This window comes from Scyliorhinus torazame, chromosome 7, assembly GCF_047496885.1.
Source record: "Scyliorhinus torazame isolate Kashiwa2021f chromosome 7, sScyTor2.1, whole genome shotgun sequence".
NCBI classification, from domain to species: Eukaryota; Metazoa; Chordata; class Chondrichthyes; order Carcharhiniformes; family Scyliorhinidae; genus Scyliorhinus; species Scyliorhinus torazame.
The window spans coordinates 61,291,750-61,315,950 of NC_092713.1; the positions used below are offsets into that span (position 1 = coordinate 61,291,750).

Here is a 24,201-nt window from a genome sequence, read left to right on the forward strand (position 1 = left end):
GCGCCTGGCACGGGTCTCATTTTTAGCCTCTCCCCCTATTCACTGGCCTCGTTTTGCTTGAGCGAGAGCGTAGCGAGGCCGGAAGATCGCGCCCATAGTATACCTGGATTTCCAAAGGATTTTGATAAAGTGTCACACAAAAGGTTAAATCGGCAAGATAAGGTCTTATGGAGGTGCAAGTAATATTTTAGCATGGATAGTGGATTGGTTAAATGGGGCCGTTTCAAGCCAACAGGTGGATGTCACAAAGATTAGTGCTGAGGCCCCAGCTATTTACAATCTATACAATGACTTAGATCAAGAGACAGCGAGCAATGAATCTAATTTTGCTGATGTTACCAAGCTAGGTGGACAAGTAATTGGTGGTGGGGGGTGGGGGGGGGGGAGGGAAAGAGGACACAGAGGCTGCAAGATAGACAGATTAAATGAATAGGCAACAAGGTAGCAGATAGAATAAAAATGTAGGGAATGTGAAGTTATTTGCTTTGGTTGAAAGAATAGAAAAGCACATTTAAAAATAACAACTTATAAATGTTAACATCCAAAGGGATTTGGGGTGTGCTTGTACAAGGAATGCAGAAAGTTAGCATGCAAGTGCAGTAAGCAATTAGGAATTATTGCAAGGGGGTTGGCACATAAGAATTAAGACATGTTGCTGGGATTGCACAGGTTTATGGAAAGACCACATCTGGAATATTGTGTACAGTTTTGGGTCTCCACATTTAAGAAAGGATATGCTTGCACTGAAGGCGGTACAGCGAAGTTTCACAAAGTTGGTCCCTGGTAAGAAGTAGTCCTATTATGAGAGGCCAAGTAAATTGCGTCTATATTCTCCGGTGTTTAGACGAATAAGAGCAGTTTCATTGAAACATACAAAGTTCTGAAGTGAGGGTTGTGGATGCTCCATCATTGAATAGGTTTAAGGGCAGGGATAGACAGATTTTTGGTCTTAGGGAATGAAGGGATACGGAGTGGACGGGAAAGTGTAACTGAATCCAAAGATCAGCCATGATCATATTGAATGGTGGAAAAGGTTTGATGGGCCATATGGTCTGCTCCTATTTCGTGTTCTTGTGAAATTGTTGAATGAGCTTAGGACCACTTATGCCAATTTTATTCAGTGGAGTCATCCGTTTTAGGGAACCTCTTTGAAATTTCTCACAACAGGGGAGAAAAAAAAAAGGAGGAAAAGAGATGGAAGGATTGTTCGATAACCCACCACCTCCTTCACCAATTGTTAGCATATGAATGAATTCACAACTTGGGTTCAAGGGAAAACCAATTTTTAATAAATCAAAAACACACAGCAATTGTATAAAATTAACATTCTTCAATTCTAACACTCAAATTTCCTATTTCCTGCCAAGAATACACATTCCATAGGAAATCAACATCACACTGACGTTTGCAGCAAGTTCTCCCATACAGCTTGGTTTTCTTGAAGAAAAAAAAAGTTCAAATAGTGCAAACTAGGTATCCCCCTCATGTTGACAATTCACAAGAGTATTTTATTCCATTAAATGCAAATCACAAAAAGATTGTGAACAATCAACTTTCCAAACAAAGTCCGACCTGGAAAAAAAATGTTGCACCAAAATGGCAAATTGGCAATACCTGCAGGCTGGTAATAGTATTCATAGTTAAGGGAGGAAAGGATAGCGACGCAACGGGGGGTCTACCGGTGAGATTATTGATGTCTTAATTCCACAGGTTCTAATTCTTGGTACTATTTTGGAATTTTCCCCTTGGCATAGCCAAACAGAATTTGAAAATGATAATATCTGGACCACACTTCGGGAGTTGCAAATGATCATTTGACCCTTCTAAACATGAACAGGTACAATGTTGAAATCTCTTATTTGCACAGCATTTGTGCACAAGACAAAAGTGGTAATAATGGCTTTCATCCTTATAAAAATATAGAGTTCTTCCCAACAACTCATCCTGTTTAAAATAAAAGCTTATTAAATGCTCGCTCACGGGACGTTTTGCTGCAAGACTGCCTCCACATCTGGTGTGATTAATTCATACTATTGTCAAATAAAAAACCCTCCATAACTATCAGACACTTCTTCGACCCCAGCCCGGGTCACTGTCTGTATGGAGTTTGCACATTCTCCCCATGTATGTGTGGGTCTTACCACCACAACCTAAAAGGATGTGCAGGGCAAGTGAATTGGAACGGCTAAATTGCCCCTTAAATTGGAAAAAAAAGAGAATTTTGTACTCTAAATTTACAAAATAAAAAAATAATTCAAACAATTCACGAAAGCCTGTTCTGCAATACGTAGCTCGAAAACCTCAAACCACAGTATTGTATCTATACAAGCATGCAACCAGTTGTTTGAAAGTTATGATTGCAAATTTCTGGTGTCCAAACCTTCCCCTGCTGGTTGGGAGAGAAAAGAAAAACTGTTAGCCATGAGCAAGCAGGTTGCAGCTTCCTTACAGGCAGTGACCAAATACTCAAGTCTACTGGCATCCTGACTATATGGAAGCTCCTTCTCCAGAGGCACTGACATGAACTATCACACTCAAAGCATTGCAGCACTTATGGAACCAGCAGCTGTGCATAATTTAAACTTACAGCTTTGCCAAAATCAGGAATGCCATTGAAGATGGTAGCGTGAAGTGCAGGACCCATCTGATTTACTGGTTGACAAGACCAGGTCATGGGATGTTTTGCAAAAGAAAAATAAATTTGAACTTTAGCTCACTTTGTTTTCAGCTCCAATGTAAAGAGGAAACCGGCATCGCATTAAAGACACACATAATGGCACTGAAGAGCATACCGAAATCTCCACTCACAGTTATACATGCTAATAGGCACTCACATCATATATTTTTGATCTATCTTTCACTCTGGAAATTTTACACAAATAGTGACTTGTGCCGAGGGGCAAGGGAAAGATTAAAAGGAAAATTGACAACCTGGGTCAAACAAACTGGTAGAATATATAAAATGACAAACATCCTGAGGAACACCACAACTTGAAAAAATAATCAATGCCCAGACCTTTTCCTTTGTACAGTAGATTTCCAATTGAAGACTGAGGCGTTATTTGTTTTGGGCCCTTGGCTGTTTCTGCTGAATAATCCCAACATATTAGTCTCAAATGGTCAGCTGACCCAGGAGTTATTCAATATCTCAATTTAAACTAAATTTGTGTCAGTGGAGTCATTAGAATAATTGGATGCCCATTGTACTTTGCATCAATTTAATCAAAGGTACTCGAGAGCTGTTCCATGACGAAACACTTTCAGAAATCAGAAAAAGGGAACTTTCTTAATAGTCATCCAGAAACAAAATGATGCAGAGATTCAATCTCAGGTGATTAAGAAAAACAACCTGTGTTCCACTTAATAATCTTCTATGCACTGTCAATAGAAAAAAAAATCAATTTCTAACGGATTAGAAACATTCAAATACAAAAATTATGAACATGTATTTTAAAACACATTTTGTTCATGTTCACAGAGAATTACAAAAATTGCAAGATAATTTTGGCTGCAGAAGCTATTTGATCGCTGTTCCAGAATTCCACCTAGCCATTTCACGAACAGGGCGCTGAAGATCCCCAAGGATATCAGTCATTACACAAAACCTTTTCTTTTGATGGGAGGGATCAACTGTCCTCAAATGTGCTGGTTCTAGAACCGACTGTCCCCTTTCCCCATGGGCTTTGTAGTACTCGTGACTTGGCCTCATAAATAGCACTTCCATGACAGGCACTGATTTGCATAGCTTTTTGCAGTATAACTTCAAACTGTTACAGTCACTTGAACAGTTATTTCTCTCCGGTTTCTTGCCTCCCAACCCCCGGCAACATCTATAACTTTGTTGCACCTCCCAATTTGGGAACCTCTGCTCTAGGACATTTCCTGGTGACCTGTACATTTACAGTCAGCTAATTGGAAAGTTATACAGTTTGGCCGGGTGGGGGGCACAAATATAATCCATTAAAAATCCAAGAAGCAAGAGAGTGTTCCTAACTAAATTGTGACTTCACAGACTGCTCGTTTGAGATAGAAAATATATGGAGTGGCATGGTGGCGCAGTGGTTAGCACTGCTGCATCAAGGCACAGAGGACCCGGGTTCGATCCCAGCCCCGGGCACTGTCGGTGTGGAGTTTGCACATTCGCCCAATGTCTGAATGGGTCTCACCCTCACAACCCAAAGAAGAGCAGGGTAGGTGAATTGGCTACACTAAATTGCCCCTTAATTGGAAAACAGTAATTGGGCTTAAAATAAAGTTATGATACCTGGTCCCACAGGTGCAGGAAAGCTTTCTGCAGTTTGTCTGCAGCAAGCTCAGGGGAACGAGCTGGTCTTTTGAAATTTGGAAAAATTAAATAAAAGTAGAAAATATGCTTCTGAAAATACCATTTCTACAACATCAGCGAAACTGACCTCCTTTGCAGCGCTTGATTTGAAGCTTGGCCGAGTCAATGACTCGGGTGTAGAGGAACATCAACAGAAACATGGTACACTTATTGTTTTTTTTTAAATCCAGTTTTACATATTTAAAGAGACAGAAAGAGATTAAAACCTGTTCATCTACTTCAGTTATATGTGAATCTGATCTTTATTTAAATTGTGAGGATTAAAAGGCCTCGTGTAAAACAAATTCCATTCTTTCTGTTCTGCTGTTAGATATCTGGAAATCCACCAGGGGGCACTTGTTCAGCATCTTTTCTGATCTCTCACTGCTCAATGTGGTACATGCCAGTTAATAGGAACTCTCTATTTGTGGTGCTCAAGCCTAGATTTATTGCTTTCGATATAAGGGAATGACTGGATAATAGGAAGCTTGTGTTCATCAGGAGTTTCCAATAAAGACTTTCTGTCCGTTTTAATATTTCACCCATTCCACAGTCTCAGTAGAAATTAACAATATTGCACGAAGGAGTTACGACTTTTACACAAAGAATACCTATAGTATACACAATAACCATTGTCAAAAAGCTTTTGTACAGCTGACTTTCTGAAATGCACGATTCTCAATCATCCAGCAATAAACTGCAGTCAATTGTTTTCTCACCTTCCACCACAAGTCGTTCAGATTTCAGTCTTGTGCAAACATATCCAACGCCCCCAGCACTGAAGCTCAGGGTTGTTTGTACAGAAAAGCAGAAAACTAACTCAACCTTCATCCGATGATTGCAATTGCCCAACGGTAGTTGGGACGTCTCCCACTAGTTATGGACAGAGCTGTGGAAGAGCAAGGTGATCTGGGTGTTCAGGTACCAACAAAAAAAAAAAAAGGCAAATGGAATGTTATCCGTTATCGCAACAGGATTGGAATACAGATGGGGATGAAGTTATGTTTCAGTGGTAGAGAGCCTTCTGAAGTCTTGGAAGATGATAAGGTGGATAAACAGAGAAACAATTTTCTCTGGTGATAAAAATAAAATACAGAACAAGTAGGTACAATCTTAAAATTAAACCTCAATGACCTAGGAGCGAAAATCAAGAAGTAATTTCACAACATGTGCTTACACGCACACACAGAACTGTTGAGATCTTAATTTGCTCTGCCCAAAAGGTTACGGTGCATGATTAATAAAAATTTTGAGCCAGGAATTGTTGGTAAGCATATCAAGGGTATGGAGTGAAGTACCAATCAGCCACGATGGAATGGGCCGAGGGGCTGTTTGGCTTACGGCTGGAGCTCAGAAGGTCTGTATAATAATCGCAGCTTACATTCCAGTGCACGTGGCAACTATGAAAAAGCACCATCAATTGTCGATCAAGATGAGGGCGGAAAGGTATTGAATGATTTCATTGTTTGTATATTATTCAGAATCAAATATAGGAATTGTGGCAGTACATGAAAAAAAAAATGAAATGCAGACCAAAAGCCCTAAAACACAGCACATCCTCATCATCTCTGTGACAACCACTTTGCAATTTATACGCACCATCAGTGTGGAATCTCTCGTGTACGCGTTATGTCAATATTAGACAGAAATTAAGAGAAAAGAACATCTATACCAGAAAATATGAAACCTACAATAAACCAGTCTCTAACCACAGATGCCCTAAATTGAATTCTAAGCATGGAACAGTCAAGAATGCTTTAATATTTTGTAGGTGAAGCCAAGTTCAATTTGAGTTAATCCCATGCAAGAGTCTTAAATTACCGTAATGATGTAACATCTTAAACAGAAATTGATGTTTAAGCTGAAACCAAAGGTTTCCATAACCAGGCTTTGGCGAGGATTAGATGGTACAGAATCACTGAAATTTATAAATGAGGAAGAAAAGAACTTAAGTTCGAAACTTGATTTTCAGTGTGCACTGGCCGGTTTCCAATTTGAAAGGGAACCATCTCTTGGTGGTTATCCAGGAACTAGCCAAAACCTCCTCCACAATTTGTTTTTTTAAGATTAAGAAATCAATTCTGACAGCAGGTATCAGAGTCAAGTGGAATTAACACATTTAGGTTCCAAAACAATTTAAAAAGTGTTTCTAGGATCGCACCTCAGAACCATTTCTAACAAGAATTACTACAAGAGATGTGCATCCTCATTCTCTGAAACAATGATAGATCTGTGGGACTTGAAGCCAAGACCAAATCCCTTAATGTACCTTTAATAGTTACACAGAAAAGAACTTGGAGTTGGACATATATAAGTTAATTGTTCACGTGGTTGGACATGGACAAGGATTTAAGCATTGAACAAGAGGCAATACACTGGTGCAAGAACTGATCTAGATTTATAGAGGGAAGAGCATCCAGGAGAACATTGACTTGCAAGTACAATTCAGACCTTTCTCTCTACTTTTCAGTTCATTTTATTAGTGGTCTGATTTGATGAATCCCGGTGCAAAGTAACGCCCAATGTGGTACATTACTGGGGCTGCAGGGTGATTGTATGACTTCCTCCAAAGTGTTTAAAACCAGATCAGGATCTTTCCATCATTCCATTCAACTCATGAAGTTGAACAAGTTTTTTCCTTCCAAGGAGCTTGCTCATGACACCAATACTTTCAATGATCAACTAAAAGCGCTTCAACATGGCGTGCAAATGATATTGGTAGAATAAAAAAGTCCAAATCAACCCAAAACGCATGACCTAAAAGTACCAATTCCATAATTTGATACATGAAACTGACTTCGTCAGACCCAAGACACTTGTAGTAAATGCCCCGGACCTCTGAATTGAATATTATCAGGACTCCCGGTTAGCGGGAAACCCAAATCCTAGCTCCTTTGGCACATGGTTGGATATCTGCAACCTCCAACATAAGATTGGACATTCAGGAAAGGTCACCAATGGCTTCCCTCCAATTGTTAAATAAAAATGATGCAAACTTACAAGTTTGCCTGAAAAACAAGGTGTACGTTAAAAGCTCCAGGGACACACAATATTTTGGGCAGGGCATAAATATTAATGTTGACCAATGTTCAACCCTAGCTTTCCCCCAAATGGAGTATAAAGAAAACAAAAAGACAGGTTTTGGCTCACACTAAAGAAAAACAAAGTCCTTAACATGCCAACTAACAATACTTCAAAACACTGTAGTTGTTGTGCAAGTTGATGTGTTTGTTTGGCAGCAGAAGATTTCTAGTAGCTGTAGAGAGACAAAGGGGTATCCTCTTCCATCATGTCATCCTAGCAATTAAAGCAAAAATTAGGTCAGACACTTCAAATAGAAGGCCCACACCCCACCATTAAAAATAAGCTACCATCAATGTGTCATTCTAATTATGCAGTTCTCTTACTGATTGCTCCCTCCCATCAATGTCGTTCCCATAGCACAGCAACTCCCATCAGTATCATTCCATAGCACAGCAACTCCCATCAGTGTCATTCCCATAGCACAGCAACTCCCACCAATACCATTCCCATAGCACAGCAACTCCCATCAATACCATTCCCATAGCTCAGCAACTCACATCAGTATCATTCCATAGCACAGCAACTCCCGTCAGTGTCATTCCCATAGCACAGCAACTCCCACCAATACCATTCCCATAGCACAGCAACTCCCATCAATACCATTCCCATAGCACAGCAACTCCCACCAATACCATTCCCATAGCACAGCAACTCACATCAGTATCATTCCATAGCACAGCAACTCCCGTCAGTGTCATTCCCATAGCACAGCAACTCCCATCAGTGTCATTCCCATAGCACAGCAACTCCCACCAATACCATTCCCATAGCACAGCAACTCCCATCAATACCATTCCCATAGCTCAGCAACTCACATCAGTATCATTCCATAGCACAGCAACTCCCACCAATACCATTCCCATAGCACAGCAACTCCCATCAATACCATTCCCATAGCTCAGCAACTCACATCAGTATCATTCCATAGCACAGCAACTCCCGTCAGTGTCATTCCCATAGCACAGCAACTCCCATCAGTGTCATTCCCATAGCACAGCAACTCCCACCAATACCATTCCCATAGCACAGCAACTCCCATCAATACCATTCCCATAGCACAGCAACTCCCGTCAGTATCATTCCCAGAGCACAGCAACTCCCATCAGTGTCATTCCCATAGCACAGCAACTCCCACCAATACCATTCCCATAGCACAGCAACTCCCATCAATACCATTCCCATAGCACAGCAACTCCCATCAGTATCATTCCATAGCACAGCAACTCCCATCAGTGTCATTCCCATAGCACAGAAACTCCCATCAGTGTCATTCCCATAGCACAGCAACTCCCAACAGTATTATTCCCATAGCACAGCAACTCCCATCAGTATCATTCCCATAGCACAGAAACTCCCATCAGTATCATTCCCATAGCACAGAAACTCGTATCAGTATCATTCCCATAGCACAGCAACTCCCATCAGTATCATTCCCATAGCACAGCAGGGACTGTAAATGTCCCATCTGGAGAGATCACTGGCATAAAATTGTACCAAATCATTCTATACCATAATGAACTACGGCGCCTAAACACCAAATACCCACATTTCAGCTCAAGGGCAATATTTGTGCCATAAGACTCCAGGACAGTCTTCTGGCAAGACCCACCAATGGTTTCCAGACACATAGGGAAGATGGGCATTGCATCATTCAGCTCCAAGTGGCACTTCCATTCCCCAGCCTCATTCAAATAAGGTGCCCTTTCACTGCCTCGGAAAACTCCAGAATGCAAGAACATTTGTGTGCACCAACTGACGCAAACCTAACCAACTCGCTACCACAGACGTTTGTGCCACTTCACTAGCAGAAACTAATCCAGGCTTAATTCATCATTACAAATCAGGCCAAAACGGTTCTGGAGTCAGTTTACTACAGCACCAACTTTGCAAATTTTTCACGCCAATTGTTGGACTGCTACAAACTTTATATGGCTAAAGGGCTGGTGTGTAAGAGAGGGGTTCCTTTTCATGGGAACACTGGCACCCGTTCTGGGATAGGAAGGAGCTGTAACAATGGGGTGAGTTCCTTGTCCAAACGGAAAGGGCAAATAGGGAGGCGGGAAGGTCTTTAATTGAGTATGGGGGTGAGGGATCTACAAGAAAAGTAAGCATCCCAAATATTAACAAAACACAACAGGAGAACATAGGAAAAACTAAAGTAAGGGACGACATTGATGGCAAGGGAATAAATAGAGTTAGAGACCGAGAGTCTAAAAAGATGGATAGGAGCGGCACAGTGGTGCATTGGTTAGCATTGCTGCCTCACAGCGCCAAGGACCCGGGTTCAATCCTGGCCCTGGGACACTATGTAGCGTTTGCACATTCTCCCCGTGTCTGTGTGGGTCTCACCCCACAACCCAAAGATGTGTAGGTAGGTGGATTGGCAATGGTAAATTATCCCTTAATTGGGAAAACAAATAAAGAGATGGATAAACAAAGTGAAAGGAAAATCATTAAAAATGCGGTAAAATGTCTGCACAGCAACGCACAAGGCGTTTATAATAAAACAGGGGTGCTGATGGTAATTGTGCGTTGAAACGACCCAGACATAGTAGGGATTACTGAGACATGGGGCTGAATTCTCCGCCACAGGATTCTCTGTTTTGCTGGCAGCCCGGGGGTTTTCCGACGACGTGGGGCTGCCCCACAACGTGAAACCCCATTGACCAGCCGGCGGAACGGCGAATCCAGACATCTGAGAATTAAACCAGGACTGAGAATTAAACATACAAATGGTCAATGAGAGAAATATGACCCACAAGAGAGTCACGACTCCGGAACATTTGTGACAATGGGACAGTGATTGATTGGTGGTTGTCCTAAGAGTACATCACTGGAAGCATAAAGAAGATCTGTATAAGGAAAGACAAAGGAACTTCTGGAGCAATAACCTGCAGGAATAGCCATCATAAGAAGCTGCGTACTGGGTCCAGGATTTACCCAAGGGGGAATCTGATCACCTCGCTCTTAACGGGTGGTATTTAGGTCCAAGCCCTGATACTTTGTGTAATAGAGCTGTCGATATCTTTTATAGTGGAGTTTTGATACTTCTGTGGTAACTTGGTATGGTACAATAGAGGAAATTGTTGTACGATAATTTGAGAGTTTTGTCTGTAACGCTAGTTAGTCCAAGTTTGAGGAATGGGGGACAACAAGATAGAATTAGATGAGGAAAAATGGGAGGAGGCTGGAGTGGAACATTAACACTACATGAACTTGTTTGGCCGAAAGGTCTGTCTGCGCTGTAATCCTATGTAAAGAAATCAATATATCTTTTTACAATTCTATTGCTGTGTTCCCATCCCACTAATAGCAATATAAGAAAATAAAAGCAGGAGGCCATTTGGCCTTTCGAGCCTGCTCAGCCATTCATTAAGACCATGGCTGGTCATCAAGTTCAATACCCTGATCCTGCCTCCCCCCCGTATATACCTTGAGCCCCCAGAGTTATAGAAACACAATAATTTAGAACATAAAACATGATTTTCAGGCTTACTCATGAATCATTCATTTTGGGTAACCTGAAGTAAAAATACACAAAACCAGAAAATAACATCACAGCACAATGGAATCCACTTCAGATTACCTTTGATCAAATGATCAGTTCACCATCACAAAAGAATACCACTAATTACAGCATCAATAAACATAACAGCAGAGTGAAAAGTAGCAAAATGGCATACAGGTGCACAACTGAAAAGGACACATTTCTTTGGGAAATTAAATTTCATGTTAAAGCTTCCACTCTATTTTCAGGACAGTAACTTTCAATCCCATCTTACCATTGGAAGCTCGTGAAGGCGCCTGAACTCTGGTTGGTTGTTTCGCTGACGGTACTTCAGAAATCCGAGAATGGAAACAATTCCAATAATTATAAAGAAAATTGTGATCATTCCTATAACAAGCGGGTCCACTTTGGTTCCATTTGGACTAGAAACCGGCTTCCCTGTTCAAAAAGGAAAAAGTACTTTCACTGGTACGGTTTTTATATCCAAGTCAGATTTCTTCACATTGTCTCATTGTTAGCTTGCCGTAACAAACTTCCCCATTCCTTTGACTACCAGGGTAAGCAAAACTATCTGTGGTTTGAAAGTTCCAAGAATATTACAAAAGTTCCTCTGCTTTCTCGCTCTATTCTTGCAATATCCCAAACCCTGCTCCCAAAGTTTCTGAAAATCTTCCCCCTAGGGGCTGGTTTAGCACAGGGCCCAGCCTCCCCGAACAGGCGCCGGAATGTGGCGACTAAGGGCTTTTCATTTGAAGCCTACTTGTGACAATAAGCGATTTTCATTTAATTTCATTCATCCAAATTGCATGGGTTTTGTCTGGGTGCTCCAGTTTCCTCCCACAAAAATGTGCAGGTTAGGTGGATTGGCTATGCTAAATTGCCTTTTGGTTAGGTGGGTTTGCTGGGATACGGGGATAAGGTGGAGGTGTGGACTTAAGTGGGGTGCTCGTTCCCAGAGCCGGTGCAGACTCGATGGGCCGAATGGCCTCCTTCTGCACTGTAAACTCTATGATTCTATGAAATTAACCACACCTTATAAAGGCAATCTGCATCAAAAACGTTAGAAAGTTGAAGGGCAATTTAATCATGATAAAGAAACAAAGATTACAGGCTGGTAAGAAATAGGAGTAGGCCATTCTGCCCCTCGAACCTGGGCCCCATTCAATAAAATCATGGATGATCAGATTGTGGTCTTAACTCCACATTTCTGTCTGCCCCCTCGAATCCTCAACTCCCTTGTCAAAAATCTAATGCAGCCTTGAATATATTCAATGACCCAGCCTCCAGCACTCTCTGGGGAAGAGAATTTCAAAAATTAATGACCTTCAGACACAAAGTTCCTCTTCCTCTCCATCTTAAATGTAAGAGCCCTGATTTTTAAAACTGTGTCCTCTAGTTCTGGAATCCCCCACAAGAGAAAATATTGTCTCATCATCTACCCTGTCAAGCCCCCTCAGAACCTCCCCCCCCCCCCCCCCCCCCAACCCAATAAGATTGCCTCTCATTCTTTAAAACGCCAATGAATATGGGCCCACCCTGCTCATCTTTTCCTCATACAACAACCCCTTTATCCCGGAGATCAGCATGGTTAACCTTCTTTGCTTCCACTGCAAGTATAACCCTCAAGTAAAGATAGCAAAACTATTCACTATACTCCAATTGTGATTAAACAATGCCCTGTAAGTCCTTCCTACTTTATGGCCCATCCCTCCTTGCATATATCCTTAATTGATAATAGGAAATGAGTTGCACTATATCCGCACTTTTTCCTTTAGTGGTGGATCCAGAACAAAGGAACATCATCTTAATCAGAGATTGGCTATTTCCACCACCTACTGCTCCACTCCCCCACCCACAACAGGGTAGTGGAAATCTGGAATACTCTCCCAAAAAGGCCATGGAATGCTGGGCCAATTGAGATTTAAGACTGGGATCAATAAGTTTTTGTTAGCCCAAATGCAAGGGACAGGGAGAGAAAGCAAATAGAATGAAGGTATATATCAGCTATATTCTAACAAAATAGTAGAACAAGGCCCGAGAGGCTAACAGGGACTTAAGATCAGGCAGAGACTACTGCAGTACAAGTATAGGACAAGGAAGCAGAGGATGGTCAGATGTGGTGTGTCACTGGCTCAGATAGAATAGGTTAGAAGGTTAGTCACTAAGTTTGCCCATGGTAGTTTGGTCTTAAGTCACCCAGTTTTGGCAGGAGACTATATAAATTTAGATACCACAGTGTAAATTATAGAATGAGCAAGAACCGAATCAATTAGCCAAATTCCCATCATTCCAAACTTTATGTTGCTCGATCATTTACAAACTGTAGGTTGCTCAGTTCTCTCTCCAACTGTCCCATGTCCATTAAAAGGAATAGGAGAATCTCAGAAATATGGGTTGCTTAACTCGTTCCCAAAGGAAATGCTTTTTGTGGATATAGTTACTTCTTCGGGACTTCATAATTGAACTCTATATTTAATTATTTCACAGAATTGTAAACAGTAAGTGACTCAAAGCATGCTTAAACCACCCGTGAGCTTGCTTTCTACAATTCCACTTTTTCCAAAAGCATACCAAATAATCTGTAAATGTAGAAACTTAACAAAACAATGATCACAGGGAATTCACAGGACCAAACAGGCCATTTGGTGCAGCTAGTCTTTGCTGGTAATTAGACTCGTTGTGGGTCTCCTCATAGGATATAAATAGGTTGCTAAAATCACCCACCATCCACCATTTCTTTGGTATTGGCCGAATTCTCCTCGCTATGCTGCACAGAAAATGATGTGGTTACTTTGCCGATTGTTGTGCTACTTGTGGCAGCTGCTTTCACTGTGGTGGTGGCTCTGGTATGAATGGTGGGCAGGGCCACTGTAATGCTGGACGTCACTCCAGAGCCACTGGATGTCACCGTAGTTGGTATGGTCTTAGAATTTTGAGAGGCTGGCTGTATTGGTACGGTTTCAGACACTGGAGACTGCTTAGAGGCTGTGACATTGGCTGAATCTAAAAAAACAAAACACAAGAGATGCGCATTTGTAATAAGACCATTCAGCAATCCTGAAGACACAGTTATTTCAAGGAGTGACTTATCTCCTCCCCCTTCTCTCAGCTTAAGACTTGATGAAAAACATTGCAGTAACTCAATGTGCTTGGTACGACCAAAGTGTTGGGTGTGTTTATAAATAACCGTTGAGGGTTACTGTCGAGGAGAGTGCCAGGTACGTAGCGGAGTTTCAATTATTAGCTGAAAATACTTTGCATCAGTACAAAGGATGTCATTATATAAAAACTTCAGAGGCTGGACTTTTCGGATGGCCCCCTCTGCCACCTGAAAGTCCAGATTCGAAGTTCAGGACAGGGCAGGTGAGGCCCACACAGTGGGGTCTTGATGGAGAGGCCGTGGTGGTAGTGGTGGAGTAAGCACACACAGGGGCGGATGTGGGAAAAGAGCCCTCTGAATGAGGAGTCCAATCTTTTCCACCCGAGCTCCAGCAGAGTGACCTGCTGGGCTCCTCGCTGCCCTGCAACTCCTAATGTCAGTCTCAAAATGAAGGCAGAGCGGGAAGCAGCCTTGCCCATAGAACAGTACAGCACAGAACAGGCCCTTCGGCCCTCGATGTTGTGCCGAGCTTTGCAGTAACCAAGGTCAAGCTATCCCACTCCCTGTCATTCTGGTGTGCTCCATGTGCCTATCCAATAACCGCTTGAAAGTTCCTAAAGTGTCCGACTCCACTATCACAGCAGGCAGTCCATTCCACACCCTAACCACTCTGAGTAAAGAACCTACCTCGGCCATACCTCCTATATCTCCCACCCTGAACCTTATAGTTATGCCCCCTTGTAACAGCTACATCCACCCGAGGAAATATTCTTTGAACGTCCACTCTATCTATCCCCCTCATCATCTTATAAACCTTTATTAAGTCACCTCTCATCCTCCTCCGCTCCAAAGAGAACAGCCCTAGCTCCCTCAACCTTTCCTCATAAGACCTATCCTGCAAACCAGGCAGCATCCTGGCAAATCGCCTTTGCATCCTTTCCAATGCTTCAACATCCTTCCTATAGTGAGGTGACCAGAACTGCACACAATACTCCAAATGTGGTCTCACCAGGGTCAAGTACAGTTGCAGCATAACCCCGTGGCTCTTAAACTCAAGCCCCCTGTTAATAAACGCTAACACACTACGCCTTCTTCACGGCTCTATCCACTTGAGTGGCTACCTTCAGAGATCTGTGGACATAAACCCCAAGATCTCTCTGTTCCTTCACATTCCTCAGAACCCTGCCATTGACCCTGTAACCCGCATTCAAATTTGTCCTACCAAAATGAATCACCTCGCACTTATCAGGGTTAAACCCCATCTGCCATTTTTCGGCCCAGCTCTGCATCCTATCAATGTCTCTTTGCATCCTACAACAGCCCTCCACCTCATCCACTACTCCACCAATCTTGGTGTCATCAGCAGATTTACTGACCTACCCTTCAGCCCCCTCCTCAAAGTCATTGATAAAAATCACAAATAGCAGAGGACCCAGCACTGATCCCTGTGGTACACCGCTGGTAACTGGTCTCCAGTCTGAACATTTTCCATCCACCACCACCCTCTGTCTTCTATGTGATAGCCAGTTACTTATCCAATTGGCCAAATTTCCCTCTATCCCACACCTCCTTACTTTCTTCATGAGCAGACCATGGGGAACCTTATCGAACGCCTGACTGAAATCCATGTGTACGACATCAACTGCTCTACCTTCATCTGCACACGTTACCTCCTCAAAGAATTCAATCAAATTTGTGAGGCAAGACTTATCCTTCACGAATCCGTGTTGACTATCCCGGATTAAGCTGCATCTTTCCAAATGGTCATTAATCCTATCCCCCAGGACCTTTTCCATTAACTTACCGACCACCGAAGTAAGATTAACTGGCCTATAATTACCAGGGTCATTCCTATTCTCTTTCTTGAACAGAGGAACAACATCCGCCACTCTCTAGTCCTCTGGCACTATCCCTGTGGACAGTGAGGACCCAAAGATCAAAGCCAAAGGCTCTGCAATCTCATCCCTTGCCTCCCAAAGAATCCTAGGATATATCCCATCTGGTCCAGGGGACTTGTCGACCCTCAGGTTTTTCAAAATTGCTGATACATCTTCCCTCAGAACATCTACCTCCTCCAGCCTACCCGCCTGTATCACACTCTCATCCTCAAAACCATAGCCCCTCTCCTTGGTGAACACTGAAGAAAAGTATTCATTCAAAGCCTCTCCTATCTCTTCTGACTCCATGCACAAGTTCCCACTACTGTCCTTGATCGGCCCTAATCTCACCCTGGTCATTCTTTTATTTCTCACATAAGAATAAAAAGCCTTGGGGTTTTCCTTGATACGACCCGCCAAGGACTTCTCATGCCATCCCACGTTAAAAAAAAACAACTCGCAGATGGGCCTGGGCAGATGGGACCGCTGCAGGGGAACGTGGCTTGCAAACCCACCCGTGTCAGGGGGCTGTAAAATTCTGCCCCAGAAATAGATCATCAGGATTGAATTTTGGGACGTTATCAGGTCATCCCAAATCATTTTGGCTTCCCGATATTGGCATTATAATACCCAGGATCCTGGGAAAATGCTTAAACTTCATCTTTAAATACATTCATTTGAGTAAGTAGACAATTATCTCATCACAGCAATATGGAAGCAGTAGGAATCTGGAGCTACAACTAAGCAATATACTGTTTCAATATATAAGAGGCAAAAATAGACATTGGACCACTGGAAAATGTGGTTGGAGAAGTAATAATAGGAAACAAAGAAGTGGCAGAGGAACTGAAAAGTTACTTTGCATCAGTCTTCATGGTGGAAGACACCAGTGGGATGCTAGAGCTCCAGGAGAATCAGGGGGCAGAGGTGACTGCACTAAGGAGAAGGTTCTGGGGAAACTGAAAGGTCTGAAGGTGGATAAATCATGGACTACATCCCAGGGTCCTGAAAGAGATAGCGGAGGAGATTGTGGAGGCATTGGTGGTGATCTTTCAAGAATCACCGGAGGCAGGAAGGGTCCAGAGGACTGAAAAGTGGCTAACACCGGTGTTTAAGAAGGGAGGGAGGCAGAAGACGGGAAATTATAGGCTGGTTAGCCTGACTTCTGTCATTGGTAAGATTTTAGAGTCCATTATTAAAGATGAGATCGCGGAGTACTTGGAAGTGCATGGTAAAATAGGACTGAGTCAGCACGGCTTTGTCAAGGGGAAGTCATGTCTGACAAATCTTTTAGGCAACAAGGAAGTTAGACAAAGGAGAACCAGTGGACATGATTTATTTAGATTTCCAGAAGGCCTTTGACAAGGTGCCGCATAGGAGGCTATTAAGAGCCCATGGTGTTACAGGTATGATCCTGGCATGGATAGAGGATTGGCTGACTGGCAGTAGGCAGAGAGTGGGGATAAAGGGGTCTTTTTCAGGATGGCAGCCAGTGACGAGTGGGGTGTCTCAGGGATCTGTGCTGGGACCACAACTTTTCACAATATACATTAATGATCTGGAAAAAGAAACTGAAGGAACTGTTGCTAAATTTGCAGATGATACAAATCTCTCTAGAGGACAAGTAGTATTGAGGAAGCAGGCGGGCTGCAGAAGGACTTGGACAGGCTAGGAGAGTGGGCAAAGAAGTGGCAGATGGAATACAATGTGGATTCCATGTATTTGCTTTGTTTGGCCCCTTGTTCCGCACTGTAATCAATCACTGTTTGTCAATGTACCATTTGTCAATGTTTTCTGTTGATTATTCTCTTTGTCTACTATGTACGTACTGTGTACATTCCCTCGGCCGCAGAAAAATACTTTTCACTGTACTTCGGTACATGTGACATCAAATCAAATCCAAAATCAAAAGTATGAGGTAATGCACTTTGGAAAGAGGAATGGAGGCATAGACTATTTTCTAAATGGGGAAATGCTTCGGCAATCAAAAGCACAAAGGAACATGGGAGTCCTTGTTCACAATTCTCTTCGGTTCACGTGCAGGTTCAGTTGGCAGTTAGGAAAGCAAATACAATGTTAGCAGTCAAGAGGGCTAGAATTCAAGACCAGGGATGTACTTCTGAGGTTGTATAAGGCTCGGGTCAGACCCCATTTGGAATATTGTGAGCAGTTTTGAGCCCCGTATCTAAGGAAGAATGTGCTGACCTTGGAATGGGTCCAGAGTAGTTTCACAAGAATGATCCCTGGAATGAAGAGCTTGTCGTATGAGGAACGATTGAGGACTCTGGGTCTGTACTCGTTGGAGTTTAGAAGGATTGGGGGGGGAATCTAAACTTACAGGATACTGCAAGACCTGGATAGAGTGGACGTGGAGAGGATGTTTCCACTTGTTTGAAAAACTAGAACCAGAGGACACAATCTCAGACTAAAGGGATGATCCTTTAAAACAGAGATGAGGAGGAATTTCTTCAGCAAGAGGGTGGTGTATCTGTGGAACTCTTTGTCGCAGAAGGCTATGAAGGCCAAATCACAGAGCGTCTTTAAGACAGAGGTAGATAGGTTCTTGATTAATAAGGGGATCAGGAAGATTATGGGCAGAAGAAGGCAGGAGAATGGGGATGAGAAAAATATCAGCCATGATTGAATGGCGAAGCAGACTCAATGGGCCGAGAGGCCTAATTCTGCTCCTATAAGGGGATCAGGGGTTATGGGCAGAAGGCAGGAGAATGGGGATGAGAAAAATATCAGCCATAATTGAATGGCGGAGCAGACTCGATGGGCCGAGTGGCCTAATTCTGCTCCTATGTCTTATGGGCTAAGCAGATAGTGGTCAGAAGCTAAAATAAAAACAGAAAATGCTGGAAACACAGAACAGGCAGCACCCGTGTAGAGAGAAACAGAACATTTCAGGTCCACGGCTTTCATCCGAATTGTGATTGTCTGAAGCTGGATGGTACCGACACCTGCTCAGACTGTTAACAAACACCTGCTCAGACTGATAACACTGGTATCCTAGAAACCCCATTTCGGAAAACTGCTAACTTGCCCAGAACTCTCAAACAGCCAATGGTACAGAGTAGGAGTTAAGAGTAGGAGTTAAGAGTTTTCAATCCATGGGCAGCATGCTGCACAGTGGTTAGCAATGCTGCCTCACGGCGCTGAGGACCCAGGTTCGATCCCAGCTCTGGGTCACTGTCCGTGTGGAGTTTGCACATCCTCCCTGTATCATGGTGGGCTCCACCCCCACAATCCAAAGATGTGCAGGCAGGTAGATTGGCCATGCTAAATTACCCCTTAATTGGAAAACAAATAATTGGGTACGCTAAAATTTCTTTAAAGTAAAGTTAAGGCCTTAAATAATAGCAATTTTTAAAAGAAGAATTTTCAATCCCTACAGCACTCTAAAACCCCACACACACCCCAACTACCATTTCTAAAATCAATCTTTTTGAACAGAACGATGACATTCGGTGTTCTCTTCAAATTGCTCAAATCGGAGAGGAGAAATGTTGAGGTTTCGGAGGAATGGTGTGCAGGGAGGAAGAGTAGAAAATAATTCCATAGAACGACATTACCTGTGCTTAGTACATTTTGGAAATCACAATACTCAAATGTATGGGGAGCAGAGTAGGGTAAATGGAGACCTCGGGAGATGCTTGAACCAGCGAGTCACCTCAGGCCCAGGTACGGGTCCCATTCTCAGCTGTTACGAACCATGGCCAGTGGAAGAGCTAGAATCTCAAGGGACAGGCAGAGGACCATTCGGAAGACTTATATTTCCTTTAAGCTCACATGAAGGAGCCAACAGGAAATCACCTCATATTCTTTATCCTAATCCTATTTTTCATTGAAAATGGGAGACTCTGACTATCAATTGAAGAGGGAAGCACCATACCATGAGATGGGAAGAAATGAACAGAGCAACTTGTGCTTCGGCATCGCACTCCTACAACAAATATTCAATGTGTCAACACATCATTTTCAGAAATCAATGGAAATATTTTATAGCATCTTACTGCCTCATCTCCTCAGCATGCGTGCTGGTCTTCAAAACAAATAAATTGAGGTGACTTTTGTTTTAAAAAACAGAATCTATCACAATGTGCTTCTATTCTACAATTTGAGCTCAAATACTACCCCAAAGGGTGAAGAACTAGGGGCTTTAATCCATTTCCCCAGGAACCTATAGCGCATCATTGTCGTCCAGGATAGCTTTTGTGCGTAATTTTTGTTCAAATTAGTGTAGCAGCCTTACCTTTTGATACCTTCTGTCCAGCAGATGTCGTAAGTGTTGGTTCAACTGTGGTTTCATGTTGAGAGTCGTTAGCAGATGAGTCCATTTTCCCAAGTGTCACCGTTTGCTGCGAGACTGTTGTGACAGTCTGGCCAACTTCGGTAGCGTGTCCATTTCTCTCAGTCACGACAGGACCAACGCTGGCATTCACTGAAATGGTACTGGGACCACTTGTAGGACTCGGTATGCTAACATGGGTTTCGGTTTCATTTCCTTTTTGAAGGTCATTGCTTGTATCATTATTAGTCATCCTCTCGGTTATGTCACCCATATCTGGAGCATCAGTCAAGGTGCTGACAGTTGAGTTCGCTGATGAATAACTAAAGTCAGTTCCATTTTTCAAGCTTGGAGTTGTGGCGATGTCTATGGTGCTTCCATTGCCAATGTGAGGAAGAGTGTTAACACTGGCTACTGCTGCTGTAGAGAAGTTATTGGAGCCCATTATAGGTGTTGACAAATTGAATGCAGGTGATGTTGCATCAGTGGGCTTCATTACTACTGGGCCTGTTGTAGAATTTCCTAAATTAAAATAGAAAACAAAAACAAAAAAATCATCAGTAGGAAGGCTCAATGGATCATAAGAGTCTATTGCTCTGGTCATCAACATCAATATCAAAATCTGCTCATTCAACTGCTGGAGTCACAGAAGACGGCAACAAAATGTATCCCTCAGACTTCATCTACAGCAAGAACAGACTGTTTTGTTTTACAATACAAGAAAGGCAGTACCGCTTTATTCTGCAGAGTTCAGCCACATGAATACAGCTGTTGCCAAAAATAAAAGGGATGATGGACAGGGAGGGTCAGGAGAAAACTCAATCATGCACGGTTCCATGGCTTTATAAATCAAATTAGTGAAGAGCTTGCCTACCTCATTGCACATCATTCCCTAATATACTGTTAGGTTCCCCGGCACTTTAACCAGAGGAGGTGAGGCAGATTGGTCACCTTGACTCACCCTTTCTGCAGGAATGTACCTTGCCTTGAATTTAGTCCAACTGATCATCATTGATCAGCAGTTGACAAGTGAAAACTCACATCCCACTTCAACATCATCATTTTCCAGAGTCAGCTCCCACCCCACTGCCTCCTCCCAACCCCCCCCCCCCCCCCCCCACAATGTGTCAATGGGTGATGAGCCAGAGTCAGCTCCCACCCCACTTCCTCCTCCCAACCCTCCCCCACAATGTGTCAATGGGTGATGAGCCAGAGTCAGCTCCCACCCCACTTCCTCCTCCCAACCCCCCCCCCCCACAATGTGTCAATGGGTGATGAGCCAGAGTCGGCTCCCACCCCACTTCCTTCTCCCAACCCCCCCCCCCCACAATGTGTCAATGGGTGATGAGCCAATTGCATCCACGACAGTCAAGTGATCTGCTCCCAAGTCTTTGCAGTAATACTCTAAGCTCATGACACAAAAGGTGTGTTTAAAGGGGAATCTGGAAATGTGTCTCCTTCCAAACTTTTCGTGCGACTGAATTGGAATGTCAGGAGTCTCTTGGAGGTACAGAAGCTGAATGTTGCTGAAAAGAGAGGCATGTTACTGAAGCCTTTCTTCTTGCACTTATCAGGTCAAACACAAGAATGCCAAATTTCAAACCATCATAATTTGTACTGTAGATTATTGGCTCAGGCACTGCCATGGAGAAAGCAACAGGGAGCTATTTACTCTCCATTCTCCCAAGTAATTCAAAAGGCACAGGGCTTGAATGCGTTTCTTTTGTTTGTAGAGAACAGGTCTCTTCATATGAATGTTATGTCACTTCTAGCCAGCGTAAAATGAGCGACGTTAGGAGCATGACTGATCATTTTAAATTGATCATTAAAGTCCTTCCACACTTCCTTTCTCCGCCCCCCCCCCCCCCCCATGCAAAAAGAAAGTGGTCTGTTGATTACACATCCAATGTTGTTGTCTGGCACCTTAAAATTCATCCAGTATAATTTGGATGAGGGACCATCATTATACAGTGGAAGGTCGATGGGACCATTCCCGTTCATTTAACCTGTTTTTGTCCATGGTGAAACAAAAAGACGGGCCAGCTGAAATCATAGAATTTACAGTACTGAAGGAGGCCATTCAGCCCATCAAATCTGCACCAGCCCTTGGAAAGAACACCCTACTTCAGCCCACATCTCCACCCTATCCCCATAACCCCTTCTAAACTGTTTTTGGACACTAAGGGCAATTTAGCATGGCCTATTCACCTAATCTGCACATCTTTTGGGGCTTGTGGGAGGAAACCAGAGCACCCGGAGGAAACCCACGCAGACACGGGGATAACGTGCAGACTCTGCACAGACAGTGACCCAAGCCGGGAATCGAACCTGGGATCCTGGAGCTGTGAATCAACAGTGCTAACCATTGTGCTACCATGCCGCTCCTCTGTAGGTATAATATTGTTAATCTATCCTGGAAGGGAGGTGTAAATTCCCCAGATGGCTCTGAATGTCCATAAATATTTAGGTATTTGAAGGATCAGAACGTCAAATGTCACAATGGTTTGTAGTCGCAATTTTAACTCCACCAAACCCAAACATTAGCCCACATGTTCACATAAACAAATGACAAAAAGGAATCAGGAATCACCCAGAGTCACCATTAACACACACCGCCCCCCTCCCCCCAACCCTCCCAACTAATGTTCGATGTTATCCAATTCTTGAAAGTGCATAATGCCCATGAATTGTAGAACCCCTCCATCCTTCCCCTCAGTTCATACTTAACCTGCTCAAGAGACCCAACAGGTCCCCCCGCCACGCCAGGGCATAGGGTGAAGAGGTTGCTCTCCAACCCATCAGCCTTTGGCTGATCAACGAGACGAAGGCTACAACATCTGCCTCTGCACCAGTTTCCAACCCTGGCTGGTCCGATACCCGGAATATGGGGCGCGATTCTCCACTCCCACGCCGGTTGGGAGAATCGCCTGGGCCGCCAAAATTTCCGGGGATGCCAGTCCGACGCCCTCCCGCGATTCTTCCAAGCGGCGGGAACGGCCCGGTCAAGTTTCGCGGGCCGGAGAATCGCCGGCGACACCGAAAATGGCGATTCTCCGGAAACCCCACTATTCTGAGGCCCGGATGGGCCGAGCGGCCAGGCCAAAACGGCGGGTTCCCCCTGGCGCCGTCCACACCTGGTCGCTGCAGTCGTGGGCGGTGTGTGAACGCTGGGGGGGGGGGGGGGGGGGATCCTGCACCGGGCTTCACCTGGAATGTGGGGTGGCCCGCGATCGGTGCCCACCGATCGTCAGGCCGTCCTCTCTGAAGGAGGACCTCCTTCCTTCCGCAGCCCCGCAAGATCCGCCCCCATCTTCTTGCGGGGCGGACTTAGAGAGGACGGCAACCACGCATGCGCGGATGACGTCCGTTATGCGGCGCCGGTCGCGTCATCTATGCGGAGCCGCTTTTATGCGGGCGACATGGCCTGGCGCATGTAGATGACGCGGCCCCGATACTGGCCCATTGTCAGGGCCTGAATTGGTCAGGACCGCGGCCACTTCGGCGTGGGAGTGGAGAATCCCGCCCATGGCCTCCCGGGGGCCCGGGTCCAGTTTCACGTGCACCACTTTAGAAATTACCCTAAAAACCTCCTTCCAGTAATCCTCCAGCTTTGGACAGGGCCAAAACATATGAACATGATTAGCGCACACCCCCCCCCCCCCCCCCCCCCCCCCCCCCCCCCCACGTTCACACACATCTACTCCTTCAAAGAATCGGCTCATCCTCGCGAGGTGTGCTCTGTATATCACCTTCAGCTGTATCAGCCCCAACCTCGTGCACGAGGTGGAGGCATTCACTCTCCGGACCACCTCACACCAGAACCCCTCCTCCATATCCTCTCCCAACTCTTCCTCCCACTTCGCTTTGATCCCTTCCAGTGGAGCCTTCTCCTCTTCCAAAAAGCTCCGTAAACCGCTGACACTAACCCCTTCTCCAGTCCCCCTATCGTCAGCACCTCCTCCAGCAATGTGGAGGCCGGCTTCAACGGGAAGCTCTGTATCTCCTTTCTGGCAAAAT

At 44.1% G+C, this 24,201-nt stretch overlaps 1 protein-coding gene across 1 annotated transcript in view; it reads right to left on the bottom strand.

Moving 5' to 3' along the window:
- Positions 1-1,266: 1,266 nt before the first annotated feature.
- The window catches only part of LOC140426257 (uncharacterized), a 110,199-nt gene continuing 87,264 nt past the window's right edge, over positions 1,267-24,201 (bottom strand). Inside the window, exons 2-5 of the mRNA XM_072510782.1 lie at positions 20,149-20,706; positions 13,641-13,919; positions 11,191-11,354; positions 1,267-7,621 (exon numbers count right to left, since the gene is read on the bottom strand). Coding sequence (XP_072366883.1) covers positions 7,574-7,621; positions 11,191-11,354; positions 13,641-13,919; positions 20,149-20,706 — 1,049 coding nt within the window. The 3' untranslated portion in view covers positions 1,267-7,573. The remainder of the gene's footprint in view (positions 7,622-11,190; positions 11,355-13,640; positions 13,920-20,148; positions 20,707-24,201) is intronic.